The following is a 14,407-nucleotide window of genomic DNA, read 5'->3' as shown; positions in this document are numbered from 1 at the left end:
TGGGGAAGAAAGCCGATATCGAGAAATGATATGAGAAAGTTGATCAATTAAAAAGATTAATATACTTTAGTAGTAATTACAAAATATATGTATGTAATCATTATGGTGTAGATTTGTCTTTACGTGATTTATATTCTTTCATCATTTGCTCGACATCCTCTTCATCCTGTTCGTCTTGCTTTTTGAGTTCATCAACTTCTTCTTCCTCAATTTCCTGGAACCTTGCCTGATTCTTTGGATCTTGCATAGGATTTGATGTCTTGATAATACCATTTCTGTTCAGCCTGTCAAAGGCGTCGAATAGTTTTTCAGCTTCAGCTTCCTGCATGTATGATCAGTAAAACTCAAACTATAACCTTAACACTCACTTTCTCCTCTTCAGTCATCTCCTCTGGTCCACCAGAGCGAGCTTCTTCGTAAGCACCAGTTACTGGGTTAACACCGGTTTCAGCAGGGTCGCCAGCGCCAGCACTGAGTAATCCCTTCGAGAAGAGAAATCCTGCGGCATTTCCAAAACCGATTGTTGAAGACATCTTCGTTGGATCGTTATCGCAGAGAGCGAAAAGTAGCTCTCCGACTGTTGTTTTTATTGAAGGAAAGAGAGAGCTAGTCAGGAATCTGACGAAAACACCAAGAGAATCACCTCTCTGCTCCATCTTTACACTTCTGTCGATATCATGCAAACCGAGTAACCTCCATAATGACCCTTTAAAGCCACCATTACCCCTTGTATCCTCCGCAACAAGCTTACGCAAGAGCATAATCAAAGGTGAGAGTGTCTCATCAAGATTTATACCTACACCGGCAGACTTTGTTTTTGCTTGAGCACTATCAACGCTCTCACCGCCTTCCAAAGAGCTGCTAGGCCAGAAAGCAGATATGACATTGTTGAGGAGCTCTATGAGTCTATTCAAAAGTGGATAGTTATCCATATTCTCGAAATTGAGTTTAGATGTATCGTACTGCACTACCGAAGCGCGTGAAAGTGATCTCGATAATCGATTTATAGCAGCAGAAGGTGAAAAAGATCCAGAAGAATGAGGATTTGACCATATCTGTGTGAATGGCTTGAATGGGAAGCAGAGTAAAGAATGAATAACTTGTGGTATTGGTTGAGGTATAGGCGATATCGCATTTACGTTTGAGTTCCCAGTAAGATCCATGAAGAGTATAAGAAGAGGCTGTAAGAGTTTACTGAACTTTTCATCCCAATTTTCTCCCAAAATTGGACTTGAGTTGCTCGATTTGTGATGTAGAGTGAGATTGAAGAAGAGTTTGAGTATGTCAGTGACCAGTTCCTTCGACCGCGGAGGTATATCATTAGACTTGTTTGAAGGAATTATGTAAGGGGTATATTGAATAAGACGCTGTTAGATTTATTGTAAGTTACTCCTAAGTTTACAGATAACCGTCTGTACTTACAGCGTGTATGACGTCAACGAGATTATCTTCATGTACCAACTTTGTTACTACTGGATCTGGCTTAAGCGTGCAAAGGAATAAACATCTAGCAGCGACGAAGTGTATATCGGATGTATTCTGTTGTGCCTGTTATGAGGGGTAAGAGGCGGACAAATGCTTTGGTGTTTCAACCTGCCTTCAAAGCTTGATAGCAGAGACTAGGAATGTTCGATTGAACAGCATTGTATCTAGCTTGCTCGTGCAAGAGCAAAGTATTTGCAACGATAGTCATAGATTCTAAGTGACATTCGGACACGCTAATTGTATCACTAGATGTGATGTATGATGCTCTATGTGACTGTAATCTGCTCGTGAGCGAAGGCGTCGTTGCAGTTGATTCGTTGTAACCCTTTCTCTCGAGAAGACTAGCCAAGCAATTGAAAGCGTCAATTGTGGTAAGTGCTGTGGTACCTATTGACGATCTTCCCAGTACTTTTATAACTTTGAGTGCTGAGAGTGCAGCTGGGAAGCTGATCAACGGAGAGACACCAAGCAACGAAATAACACTCACTTTGTATATCCCATTTGTCTGATACTCCACCAGGCCGCAAATCGAGCAATAGAATTCTTAAGAAGACGTCTCTATCGTAAGTGTTTATCTCGCTATTTTCTTATGCGATGTGAGCGATATAGACACGAGTACGAAAATCTCTTACCGAGGAATCCGATGAATATCTCAGTTGATTGGAATGTCGTCTTCTCGTGCGGTTGCAGAGATTTGTAGTGGGATGCCTGTATTTTGTGAGATGGATAAGCTAAGGGCTAGAAAACGTACGAAACCCAAGTGATATCTCTGGTTTAAGCTCTCGTTATCTCTCCTAGAAAGATCCCTCTGGAAATAACCGCTCAATCTCTTCATCGCTAGTGACCTTTACAATTTAACGCAGCGGAGACAGCTTTTACTCGGTAAAATAATTACCGCTGAGTGTAAAATCTTTTATGCATTAGTCGTCTTCTTCGATTACAAGCATTTCTATTCTTATCCTTCTCTAGCTTATACCTCTTTCCTGGTATTTCACGGATAAACTATATCAGTGATGACATCTCTTTGCTTAGCTTGGGTGTGATCATCTGGAGTTCTTCTTATCCTATCCTCTAAGTTCTCAAATCTCAGCTTACAACCACATTGTCTGGATCAGCCCTATGAGAATGCACTGGATGGTTTGACGCTTTGACATCTGTATTTAGGTTTTTATTGATTAACAGACAATGAGCCAGCAGTACAATATATTTTTCTCTTCTTTCTGCGTGCTTTGATATGTTTTTATATTTGTACTCACTGACATAACAAAAAGTAACATGACACGTCGATCAATATATTAATTACATAATAAATTATCAAATAGCTCTTAACTAATTAGCTTTGCGTTTCAATTCACTATCTCCGTAGAGCTTCTTGGCGTATTGATCCTTCATTTTGGCCATACATTCAGAGCTGGCACGTTTTTCATCAACCATTGGTTTTGGGTAATCCTTACCGATTATCTGGTAGCATATTAGACTGTAATTCTGCATAAAATATATCTACTTACGCATCCTGCCTTCTTTTGTACATCCTCCGGCGCTTCCCATGGTTTGTATATATATTTATCGGGGTAATCCTTCAGTTCTGGGACATACTTCCTGACTAGCTTCCCTGTTTTGTCATATTTAGCTGGGAAAGTCGTTGTACCATAGTTTCTGTAATATTGATGGAAGAAACATGAGCAAGAGAGCCACATCCAGTTACCTTAAGCTTGTTATTAACGATCTATTAGAGGCGTCTAAACTCACCAGCATTAGACGCTGGGTCTCTATCAACAAGATATCTATCAAAAACTTCAGCTCCCCTCTCCCAACTAATGTACAACTGTCCTCTCGTCAAAAAACACGCAACGGAATGTCTTGCAAGGTGGTGCATCCAGCCTTCTTGTTTAAGTTGACGCATAGCCGCGTCAATCCATGGAAAGCCTGTGAAGCCATCTGCCCATTTCTGAAGTGCTTCCTCGTCTTCCTTTGGGCCTTTCGGACGTGGAATTATCTGTTCACCATTTTCATCGTACACATTGCAGAGCTTCCAATCAATTAGTCTGCATATCTTATTTCCCCTAATCTGCCCGAATGGCTTACCAATCGCGAGCTGTGCTGCAAAATACATCTCTCTAAATATGAGCTGACCAGGGAGATTCTCAGGTTCAGAGCTGGTCTCACCATCGTATTGGTCCATCAGATCAACAACTTTCCAGTAGAATTCGCGGACCCCCAATGCGCCAAACTTGATATAAGGCGACAATTGTGTTGTTGCAGGTGGGTCATACTCTGCTGGTGATGTTTGTGGTTTGCGAAAAGTAGCCGTGGCATCCTCATCCTGTATCCACTTATCAAGGCGGCGAAGAGCTTCATCTTCGCCTCCTGGAATCTGCGTTGTTGCTTCCTTAACATCGTAGCCCAATTCTTCGAGTGTTGGTGATGCTAGAATATCTTTCACACCTGTAACAGAATCATATACAGTCATTCTACCTTTTCTGTGCTCCGCATTGATATCGTGACCAGGTTTGAAAAGTTTCACCTCCTTCCTGATAGCCTCAAGCTTGAGATTGTCGGCTTTGGGCATACTCGTAGGACCCTCCGTTGGACGAGGAATCTCCATATCTTTGACAAGATTCTTGAAACCTTGCGCAGTTGTTGTTGGCTCGCCTTTGTTCTTCTCGATGACAGCATCTATATCATAAAGTGTATGTCCTGTAATATCTAAGACTTCTACTTTAGCATCTGTCGCTATTTGTTTTATCTTCTCATCCCGCTCGACTGCATACGGCGCTGGATCCTGAGAGTGAGTGTCAAACAGGATGACGTAAACGAATATATGGCGCACCTTCTCATAAACTAGGTGTGTGATATTCCACTGTTTGAAAAGAGCAGGAAATAAATCAGCTGGGTCAGCCCTAAACACATGCAGTTTATTTCCCATATCGTTTAGCTTTCCGTCGAGTTCATTCATTGTTTCAATAAGGAATTTGTACCTATGAAAGGTCAATTAGTGCTACAAGTATACCCTAAATACCTACCTATTTGGTCCAACCGGGCAATCAAAGTTGAAATAAGGGTCCCATGCCCAGACCTGCTCTAAATCAGGGACAAAAAGATCCGAGATCACCACAAACTTACAGGAAAGAAAGCCTCTGGTTTGAGTTCTAAACCTTTTACAAGGGCAGGCGCGTCGTGTAATCTCAAATCAGTTCTAAACCAATGCAGGACTCTTGCTGACATCGTGGTTCGCTGTCAAGTTGGGTTGGAGTATGTTATAGTATCTTATAGGTTAAGTCACCGCCGTATGAACTTAATTGATTAAATGTATATCTAATGCTAACAAAATATTACTGTCCGTTCGAGTGTTCTTTATAGTGAAAGTACCTAGTAATATGTAATTAAATTGGAAAATGCAAATATGAAATTAACTATATTTATGTTCTCTCCCATTCTGCTGGATCTGGCCAACGAGAATTGAACCAATTGCCCATTAACTCGTTGATGGCTGGTATATCGTTTTCTTTTTTGACGTCGTCATTGAGACAAATGAATGTGGTTTCTTCACGAGTGTCCGCTAAATGCAGCTGCTGTTTGAGCTGTGAAGGATTGTACACTTTCGTGAATTGCGAAGGCGTCTCACCGAATACGTGATTGTAACGCATGATGAGGCGGGTTGCGAATGACCGTGGTGAAACTTCAGTATGCAGGACATTATTAAGACTAAAGTCGATACCTCTCCAATCATCGTCGAGAGGTAAATGTGGTACATTAGTGAAACCCATGAGGTCGTCTTTAGGTGGTAAGAAGACTTCCAATCCTTTTCCGCCTGCTTGCGCAATCAATTGCGTTATAACTACGATGCGTTTAGATATAACCATCAAAGAGAAAGAGTACTTACTACAGTCACCACAATCACCATATTCCTCAAAGGCAATGTGTTTAAATAATTCATTTGGACTACTACCTCTCTTGAAACACTTGTCTTTGACTATAGTACAGGCTTTTAGTTTCTTTCCATCTCTCAAATCAGGCCATCCGTGTCGACTCAGCAATCTATGCCAAATCTGACGTAGGTATCCAGGTCCGAATCCATCCATACTGGAGAATGCATACTCTGTGTTGAGTGGTTTGGGTATATGAGCATCCTCAAGTGTCTTCTCAAGTTCATCATCCTTTAGTGTATTTCTATATGGGACGTGAACCACATGTTGAATAGCTTCACCACCGGTGAGCTCCTTCCACATCATGTCAGTGTTTATAGATTCACCAGACTTGCCCCATTTGGCTATGATCCAGGACCACAAGAGGGCCTCCCGGTGACGTTCGGTAATAAACCATGAGGCAAAAAAGAAGGATTGTATAGCCCATGGTGCATCCTTCGTGTTTCTAAATCTCGCCAGAGTGACATTATTGAAAGAGTTGTCAAACATAATGGCAGCCTCATTGAGAATAGGAAGTGACAGACTGCGAGCGTGGTGGGCAATGTATGGTCTCCATCTCATACCAAATCTCTTTCCTAAAATCCAGGACGAACGCGCAATAGCTACACCCTCGCCATTGCGTGATCCTAGTGGTTTCTCTTGTGGTACATACATGCTATAACTCAAACTACGCAAGACAGGTCCATGAATTGGTGAATAGTAATCACTGACTGCGTTTTTCCTTAATGTGAAGAAGTCATCATTGTGGTAGACAATCGTATCTGATTGTGCTTCTATATTGTGCATCTGACCTTCTATAGCGAAGGAATTGAAAGTTGGAAGTGATTCAGCGCGCCATTTCTCGTTAAGAGTGTTCAATTCTGAGGGTGAAAGCTTCTTAGTTTCTTCAATTGTCGGCATCCGCTGGAAAAACTTGTAGTGGTGGTGCATTTCAACTTTATCATGGTGGTCTAGCCAGGAAGGATGCTGAGCGATCTGCTGCTCACCTTCCGGCGAATCATATGAGGATGCTAAAATGTGATATCGCCCAACGTTCTCACCCACTGAGCGCTCAATGGAACGGAGGGCATACCTCAATTCGTCATGCTCTTGGTATCGATGCTGACTGTCCACCTTCTCGTCAGAGAACTGTTGTAATGCAGAAATTTGTACTGGATCACTAAAAGGTGTAAGAATGTGTTGACTACCTTTATAATCACACCAACCTTCCATTAACCCAAGGAAAAACCGGATCGATAGTACTGAATTTCGCGACATCTACATCATTACAGTTTTCTGACCATATCGCCATACTAATCCAATCGTCTAGGCATTTATCCGACATAGCCTCATGGAATTTGATAGGTCGTACATTCCTCGATGCAGAATTTGGAGGATCTGAATTCGGGAAAATTTCGTGGCTTTCATCCTCTGCTACGACAAATAGCTTGTATACCTCTCTGACTTCCGTTTCTCCGCGATAGTTGTAGACAACCAGAAGTAGAAGTAGAATAGGTATTGCAAGTAATTTACTGGCGTTGTTTTTCACGCTATTTTGTGTAATTGGTAGTGGCAGATAGCCATTATGTCTAAATTTGCCTATCATGGCGAAACAGCTTCAACCGGGGCTTCGGTGAGCTTTGTAGATGGCCGCCGGTGTAAAAAATTTGATTGAAACCGCTAGTAATCCATGCTAATTGCTTATATTCCATAATTAAGTACAGTTCCTCTTATCTAAGCAACCTCTGTAGTCACACGACCAAGACCATAGCGATCATATGAAAATACTGAGCATTCTCCAAGATATTAGCATAAGTGCACATTTATATCTACGCATTTACTTGCTCTCAGTTGCTCTTGGTTGCTTACAAGAGCTACAAACACTCCATAGCGATATAAAGTTAAAAATGCTCAAAACGAAGACAATTACTACAATTTACAGTTCAAATATACATTCGAGTGTCTCCGGCTCGACATATTGTATTCTCTTCAATCTGATTATCTGTGTTAACGAAAATTTTACCAAGAAGGCCAAGACGTACCTGCCATCCAAGACAAGGGTCGTAGCTGGATCCATCTCACCATCATCACTTACTGCCGCATTTGTTATGATATAATTTATCCTACGTTCGCGTTAGGAGAAATAAACATAGAAATGATACCCTACGTGTTGAGTGTTTCATCGACGACATCGCAAACTGTGATCCCCTCGTCATTCTCAACGCGACTGACGTGGTCGCCTACTTGAAGCTCGACCTTCCTCAAAGGCGGTTCGGTAGCGAGGCAGTAGTAGGTCTGCGGGTGATCCACTAACTTCTCGCGTTGATCTGTGTCTGGAAGTATAACCTCTACGCTGTCAACAGTTGTCCCGGCTCTATTGAACCAAAGGGCTGAGAGCGCGGGATGTGCTCGTGCTGTGCGCACTCTGCTTCGTGAACGTGACCGGGAGCGTGAATTGGAAGTATGGCGGAGCGACCTACTCGAATCTCCTAAATATTGTTAAAATAGTGAAAATTAACACTCAAGACGTACTCAATGGCCTCACACTGTCGCCGGCTTCTTCGGGATGCTCGACTTGCATACTCGCCATCTCTGCGTCTACTTCCTCTATAGTACTCTCGCTGTCTTCCTCACTCGAGTAGTCCATTTTCCAGTTAATAGGTCCCTTTCTCCCACGTCCGCGCTCCTCACTCGCTGCTCGGCGTCCAATTGTAGCGAAAGTGTCCCTCTCGCGACGAACAGAGCGCGATCTACTTCTAGAGCGTGATCTATCTGGACGTCCTATCCTAACATTCTGCGAAACAGCCCGCCAGCTCAGATTGTCGGTTGAGAATAGCTCACGTAATTCCTTACAAGTTTGGGCCAGCATATCAAAAGACCCAGGGTCTAAATACTCAGGAATCCTCAGCAGAACTTCTGTAGGTAATTTCAACAATCCTGAGCTCATCGTCGTTCGTGTCCAACGAGTGACTGGTTCAGTTCCGAAAGAAATGTCGTCATCAGAAGCGAGCGGCAAGTAGCGAAATGTAAGTATTAGCAAGTTAATGAATACAATGTCGAGTAAAATGTTGAGTTAAATGAAAGTAAACTTCTTTATATGTTATTTACTGATGTCGTGCTTCTCAATTGTGATGCGTTTCTACGTATGCTATTCCGTATATTAGCCCTGAGACCTCCTGAACGTGTAGAAATGTTATCCGCATTCTGGTTGTTCCTAAGCGATGCTTGTATTGCAGCTTCTGTTTGGGCAGCTTCAATTGCATCCGTGTTGCCATTACTTAGGTCTTCTTGACGCACTCTCCTTCTTCTTCTTCTTCTTGGAAGTGTTGTGAGCTTTGGCATAGGACGACTGTCCAAATCTAATGATACATTCGTTGCTGCTTGGAGTGCCTGACGTGCGTTAGTGAATTCACCCCAATCAAATAATACCCACCTCTATCCAGTCTATCACAGATGACTGGTCATATGCTTGTATAAGGAATTGCTCTTTGACGCCCTTGTCTGATAATAGGCGAACTCTAATGACATTCCGTCGTTTTACGTAATCAGCCGCAAGGCCGCTTTCGGCATTTTGAAGTGAGTAAGATCGTAATAAAGTTGGTGCGTATCTGATATTATTTGGTGGTGCATTGATATGATTCTGGAATGAGGGCCTCTGTGCAAGAAGCTGTGGTAATGCTGGTACAGGTGGGATCGGCGCATCAGCTGGTGGTGGTTGATGAACGTAAGCACTTTCTTGATCAGCTTCGTTGAGGTCGTTGATCTCTGATGAAAGTACTGCTCTGTCGTGATCCCATCTGTCCGCTTTGTAGACTTTAAGTACTGTACCATGGAGAACAGCATAGACTCTTCTCCAGGTACGATCTCTTGCTTGGTTTCCAGGTGATGTGAATTCCATCTTGCGTGGCATTAATCCTTCTATATGTATACCGCATTTATATGTTGGGAGTTTCTCATTGCCCTCTTCTTCACGTGGTCTAATCACTCGCCTTATACCACCAAAGATTGTCTCTCGTAGAGCTACATCTTCGTATTGGGGAGGTGCTACAGTCATATTCGGTAGCGACATTCTTCTACGACCAGCACTAGGTGATCCATGCGTAGATAGTGGCGTCAAAGGTGGCGGTGGACTGAGCGGTGTATTTTGAACTACATCCTTCCAATTAAGACGCTCCTGTTCCATTTGTACAGTGTGTCCCATTGCTGGGGTTACCGGTGGACTTGTGCCTACGGCGATTTCACGCGTACTCGTACTGCTCTCGACAGCCTGATCGATAGTAATAGCAGGTGTTTGGGGTTCTGCTTTCTCTTTCCCTTTCGCCGAAACATCTGCACCAGCCGATACAGAAGGGTGCAAACCTGTTGGAAGACCTTCGGTAATTTCCGGAGACTGAAATGATGATAGGTCAGTCAAAGATCTTGACATCTGGCGGCCATAGATTTTTGGACTGGCAACGGAGAGCTTCTGTGAAGCCTGAGCAGCCGAGCCGAGTACTGTTACATCCTTGTGTGATGATGTCCTGCTTGGAAGTTCAGTTGGAGGTGGTACGTGCGCTGGATTATCAACGGCCGTTAGCATGATAGAGCTTGTCAGTCTTCTGAGTGCCTCTGGGGATTTAGCCTTATCCTTTGTAGAAGAATCCTCAGATGTGGGTGCAACGGAGTCGACGGTGCTTTGTGTATTCTCGCGCGACCGCTGCTGAACTGTGACTGAAGACGCTGCCCGTTGGTTGAGTTTCGGTGGTAATACAGAAGATGTCGTAGCGCGGGAATTCGAGTTTATACCAGGCGACATTGGTGGGTGTGCGCGTGGTGTCTGAGATGGCGAAAGTGGATTCTGGGATGGGAGACTAAAGTAGTCGGTCGACGGTGGCTGTTGAATGCTGGGCCGCCTGTATTCCTCTACATTTTCCTCTTCCTCCTCCTCACTGCTCTCCTCCGAGTCATCGTCTGACTCTGAAACATCGGCGCTTTCGTGGGCCTGATCGTGTTCCTCTGCGAGTGGGAGTGGCGGGAGATCTCTAGATCCCCTTGCGAGTGTCGGTAGCTGGCGTGCAGCCCTGCGGACATCTCTTGGCGACGTCGGTGGCGTGCCATTATTCGTAAACTGATTGGCGATTGGTGGTGGATGAGCGAGTGGATTGAAGGGCGAGAAAGGAGGAAGGGTGAGTCCTGTCGGTGTCGACACTCCTACTCCCGTCAGCTCATGCAGTGTGACATAAGAGATGGACGTACTGGGTATAGGCGAGAAAGTCGGTAAGTCTGACTGGACGGGAGGCTCAATAGAGATGCTATCGCGGTGATCCTCGCTGTTCTCCCCTTCGAGCTGGTCCGCGCTGTAGTTTGGCGGGTGATCGGCATGACTGACAGTGTGGGGCTCCTCGTTGTCTTCGTGCTGCGGTTCTGGGTGGGTGAAATGATCCTCATCGCTATTCCTTGGGCTGTGGGATGGCTGGGAGCTGAACTGGGATGCATGTTTATCAGCTGTAAACTGTGAGCGAGGTGCAGGAGCGTAGAAAGGACAGACCTTTGGTAGATTCCTTGATATTCTCGCTGCTGCTGTTATTCTTTATAGAATTGTTTACTGGGATGATTGGACTCGTATCGCTGTCCATACCACCTAGGTTGTCGTATAAGGAGCCTCTTCTGGGCGGAATAAGGGCTGCTCTGACGGCGGAGGCGATATGATGCTGCTCTAGGTCTTCTTTATTATCTCCTGGCTGCTGGTTTTGCTGGGTACGCTTCTTGAACAAAGTCTTCATGAATGTAGGCATTCAATAGCTTTTGTGGCGTGTATATAGCGTGCCAAATAATATAAACTGTGTATATTGCTATAAGTAAAGGCGCTCGCTAGTAATTCTTAATTTACTCACGCTTTACTCTTACGGCGAATGGTCGTCGCTTCTCAAGAGAGATCTTAATCAGAAACGATGACCTCAAAGTATGTTTGGCGAGCGAGCTAGCAGAGACTGACAAATAGCAGCAAGGGAAAGCGTAGGGAGCATCTAGATGACGAGCAGCTTCTCGGGCACGAGATGCAGCAGCTCAACAACGAGAACGACGAGGGCGAGCAGGTCAGCGACTGGTCCACTTTCTGGGGCGAGTCTGATCCGGCAGAGTCCAACGAGATACGCAAACCGTACGTCTTTTCTACCGTCTTCTTACCTTCCTCATACGCAGTCTAGTTGGAAGAAGAATCTCTATCAACTTCTACAGGAGCCGAACAGCTCGCAGGGCGCTTTCACAATACACATTTGCATAACACTCCTTATCGTTATCGCCGCCGTTCTGACTATCCTCGAAACTATACCCAGCTTTAGAGCCACAGATTCCCGTATCTGGTTCGGCTTAGAAACCGCGATTGTCGCCATGTTTACAATAGAGTATTGCGCTAGAGTCGCTGCTCACTCAGACTCATGGGTACGTCCGTCTTCTCGGTAAGTTCGCCGCTGACCTTCTAAGACAATGTTGTGGAGGTGGTCAAAATCTTTCTTCGCCTTGATCGATCTGGCTTCTATTCTGCCCTATTATATTGAAGTATCCTTGCACACTGACACCGTCTGTTTATACTATCGCCGTCCCAACTTCTCACTCACCCGAGACAGACAAACTTCTTCCATTTCTCTATACTACGTACATTCAGACTTCTTAGAGTATTTAGAGCGTTTAGATGTGAGTCTATTAAGCTTGTGGCTCCCTAGCTCACTTTTTGCAGATTCAAGCAAACTCCTGCTCACTATCGAGGTCATGGTTTTGTCGTTCAAACGCTCAGCAGACGCCCTTTTCGCGCTTTCTTTCTTAGTCTGTACACTAGTAGCTTTGTTCGCAACCTTTTTATACTTCCTTGAGCGCGGTAGCTGGGATGCCAGCCTTGAAACATTCATTACCAGCGACGGCGAACCTTCATCATTTGATAGTATTCCTGCTGCTGCTTGGTGAGTTCCTATTCTTTCTAATTACATAATCTAACAAACCTAGGTTCGTTTTAGTGACAATCTCCACAGTTGGTTATGGTGAAGTCACGCCAACAACCACCATAGGAAGATTAATCACACTTCCACTCCTTATTTTCGGATTATTGTTGATCGCCTTACCATCATTTGTCTTGGGAAGGAACTTTTCGATAGGTCAGTGACTTCCTATATCAGACATTTTCCTAACGGAGCATTTTAGTCTGGGATACCGTCACATCTCACCAAAATGTAGAAGCTACACCTAGAAGACGCAATTACGTAACTGTACCATCATCAGGATTCGATGTACCATCTGAACCCGAGCCTATTTTTGATGCTCACAATCCATACGGTAGTCCAACCTATACAACGGCGAGACCAAGGGTAGGCATCCAACAAAATTCACAACTTGAATCCATACCAGAAGCGAGCACAAGTAGTGCTCAATATAATGTAGTCGATGAAATCAAATCACTCAGGTTGGCAATCGACCAACAATCACGCGATATGAGGATACTTATGGAGGCGCTATCACAACGACCAACGTAGTTTTAGACATCATAGTGTAGTCTTAACGGATTAGCTTTGTAATTGCAATTATATATCTCCTTTTAGTTTTACATTTCGTTAAAAGTACTTTCCTTGTAATGCATATTGAGTGTTTGTAGATCTTGTTGTAGCATCTGAAGTATTCTCCTTTTCTTCAGGTGTGTCTTGTAATACCCAGGCGACTGGTGGCGGAGTGTAGGGTGTAGCTGCGACAAGTGATCTTCCGCTAGGTATTTGTGACAAAAGTGACTGAGATGGGGGTATATCTTGGAAGTGTACCTATTGGACTATTATTAGTATAAAAAACCAACAGTAAACCCAGCATACCGTGTCGTTGAGTTGCTTGTATGCTTTGAAGTATGTGTCTATAGAGCTCAACTCAACGTCAAGTTCATTTTTGCGTTCATCGCGTGCCTTTCTAATGCTCTTGCTTAATATTTTGAGTTTTTCAGAGGAACTTGAAGTCACACTCTCAGCTAGCTCCTCTGAGGCTGCTTTTAGCCAGGCGATTGCTAAACCCGTGTGACCGCTGTTAGCAGCGTCGACACCGAGCCACTTTTTGGCGACACCAGCGTGGAATTTCTCCCTTCTCTTTGTATGTGCTTTTAATTCAGCAGGTAAGTCGACGTGCTGAACGCGAAGAGTTGATTTGATAGAACTTTTTAACATCATCCGTGAAGAGTTATACAGTGAGGATGTATCCAGATGCAATTTGAGTAGAATTTGCGGTGAAGGATGAGCTTTTGGCAATGGTGGACCAGGGTTCTGTAAAGTGTAAGCATGATGAGGTGACATTAGTTTCCTGATTGCTAGAGATTGTGAAACTGCCAAACTAAGCTTAGAAAGACCAATGTTGTACTCTCTATTGAGAATTGGAGTGTCTGCATCTCTAGCGCCCTCATAATTGTCGATCGCGGTGTCAGAAATATACTTGAACATACCAGCCGCGAGGTTCAGAGCTGATACGGCTGATTGGAGAATATCCTCACATTCTTTTCTGTTACTGTCTGGTAAAAGAGGGTTCGAATCATATGAGCCGACCTTGTCTGCCAAGCCCTGGGCGTGGTTGAATAATGCAAGTGCATGGACGTGCAAAACATGTACTACCTCGAATGTAAGGCTGCTAGACGAGGTTGATTTGCCTTTGGGTGAGAGCTGTGAGGGGACAGTCCAGAGGAAGAAATCGTCTGCGATTGTGACTATGGAGTCGTTCAATGCTGACTTTTCGAGTGCCAGTAGATGGGGTAGATATTCCTGTATGCTTGATATCAGATTGAGATCTTCGTTCTTATCTGATTTGAGTGCAGCGCAGAGATGAGCACGTTTGGCTGTAGATTCAGACGCCCGAGAGGAGTAATCAGATGAAGTGGTGGATGTAAAGAATCTAGTGAACCAAATTGACTGTGTTGAAGGATATTGCAATCTCATCGTTGTCGTGTATCAAGACGCGTCTTTTACTTACGCCATCAAGATGTAAGCGAGAGATGAGCGATTAATACGGAGATTAAACACCCA

The 14,407-nt window shown here is 44.1% G+C and overlaps 7 protein-coding genes across 7 annotated transcripts; 1 reads left to right on the top strand and 6 right to left on the bottom strand.

The window, feature by feature from the left end:
• Positions 1 to 33: 33 nt before the first annotated feature.
• Positions 34 to 2,326, bottom strand: WALSEDRAFT_59885 (hypothetical protein). The gene is made up of 7 exons (XM_006957276.1): positions 2,237 to 2,326; positions 2,118 to 2,193; positions 1,973 to 2,071; positions 1,598 to 1,923; positions 1,423 to 1,548; positions 369 to 1,367; positions 34 to 322 (listed from the first exon to the last, which is right to left on the bottom strand). The coding sequence occupies exons 1-7, from the start codon at positions 2,318 to 2,320 to the stop codon at positions 101 to 103; spliced, it is 1,932 nt and encodes a 643-aa protein (XP_006957338.1). The 5' UTR covers positions 2,321 to 2,326; the 3' UTR covers positions 34 to 100.
• Positions 2,327 to 2,814: 488 nt separating this feature from the next.
• Positions 2,815 to 5,866, bottom strand: WALSEDRAFT_53945 (hypothetical protein; the record flags this gene model as incomplete). Its single annotated transcript, XM_006957275.1, has 7 exons — positions 5,369 to 5,866; positions 4,609 to 5,323; positions 4,509 to 4,561; positions 4,316 to 4,463; positions 3,235 to 4,267; positions 2,994 to 3,190; positions 2,815 to 2,946 (listed from the first exon to the last, which is right to left on the bottom strand). Exons 2-7 carry the CDS (start codon positions 4,708 to 4,710, stop codon positions 2,815 to 2,817), a joined length of 1,665 nt encoding a protein of 554 aa, XP_006957337.1. The 5' UTR covers positions 4,711 to 5,323; positions 5,369 to 5,866.
• WALSEDRAFT_59884 (hypothetical protein) lies at positions 2,822 to 6,997 on the bottom strand (the record flags this gene model as incomplete). Its single annotated transcript, XM_006957274.1, has 8 exons — positions 2,822 to 2,946; positions 2,994 to 3,190; positions 3,235 to 4,267; positions 4,316 to 4,463; positions 4,509 to 4,561; positions 4,609 to 5,323; positions 5,369 to 6,570; positions 6,617 to 6,997. Coding segments are annotated over 3 exons (2,002 nt in total), but the record flags the coding sequence as incomplete, so codon positions are not given.
• Positions 6,998 to 7,233: 236 nt separating this feature from the next.
• Positions 7,234 to 8,299, bottom strand: WALSEDRAFT_59883 (hypothetical protein). The gene is made up of 5 exons (XM_006957273.1): positions 8,244 to 8,299; positions 7,923 to 8,184; positions 7,558 to 7,879; positions 7,433 to 7,513; positions 7,234 to 7,384 (listed from the first exon to the last, which is right to left on the bottom strand). The coding sequence occupies exons 2-5, from the start codon at positions 8,035 to 8,037 to the stop codon at positions 7,327 to 7,329; spliced, it is 576 nt and encodes a 191-aa protein (XP_006957335.1). The 5' UTR covers positions 8,038 to 8,184; positions 8,244 to 8,299; the 3' UTR covers positions 7,234 to 7,326.
• A 101-nt stretch (positions 8,300 to 8,400) lies between these two features.
• Positions 8,401 to 11,141, bottom strand: WALSEDRAFT_31863 (hypothetical protein). Its single transcript, XM_006957272.1, has 3 exons — positions 10,918 to 11,141; positions 8,824 to 10,874; positions 8,401 to 8,780 (listed from the first exon to the last, which is right to left on the bottom strand). Exons 2-3 carry the CDS (start codon positions 10,183 to 10,185, stop codon positions 8,484 to 8,486), a joined length of 1,659 nt encoding a protein of 552 aa, XP_006957334.1. The 5' UTR covers positions 10,186 to 10,874; positions 10,918 to 11,141; the 3' UTR covers positions 8,401 to 8,483.
• Positions 11,142 to 11,291: 150 nt separating this feature from the next.
• Positions 11,292 to 12,900, top strand: WALSEDRAFT_59881 (voltage-gated potassium channel). The gene is made up of 8 exons (XM_006957271.1): positions 11,292 to 11,331; positions 11,374 to 11,529; positions 11,576 to 11,810; positions 11,853 to 11,948; positions 11,996 to 12,062; positions 12,106 to 12,325; positions 12,369 to 12,517; positions 12,564 to 12,900. Exons 1-8 carry the CDS (start codon positions 11,321 to 11,323, stop codon positions 12,890 to 12,892), a joined length of 1,263 nt encoding a protein of 420 aa, XP_006957333.1. The 5' UTR covers positions 11,292 to 11,320; the 3' UTR covers positions 12,893 to 12,900.
• A 70-nt stretch (positions 12,901 to 12,970) lies between these two features.
• WALSEDRAFT_56832 (hypothetical protein) lies at positions 12,971 to 14,320 on the bottom strand (the record flags this gene model as incomplete). The annotated part of the gene is made up of 2 exons (XM_006957270.1): positions 12,971 to 13,171; positions 13,220 to 14,320. 2 exons carry the CDS (start codon positions 14,318 to 14,320, stop codon positions 12,971 to 12,973), a joined length of 1,302 nt encoding a protein of 433 aa, XP_006957332.1.
• Between the last annotated feature and the right edge of the window lie 87 nt (positions 14,321 to 14,407).

The sequence above is a fragment of the Wallemia mellicola genome (genome assembly GCF_000263375.1).
Source record: "Wallemia mellicola CBS 633.66 unplaced genomic scaffold WALSEscaffold_5, whole genome shotgun sequence".
NCBI lineage: Eukaryota > Fungi > Basidiomycota > Wallemiomycetes > Wallemiales > Wallemiaceae > Wallemia > Wallemia mellicola.
Note: the sequence above shows the minus strand (reverse complement) of the source record. Positions and strands in the feature narration are given on the sequence as shown.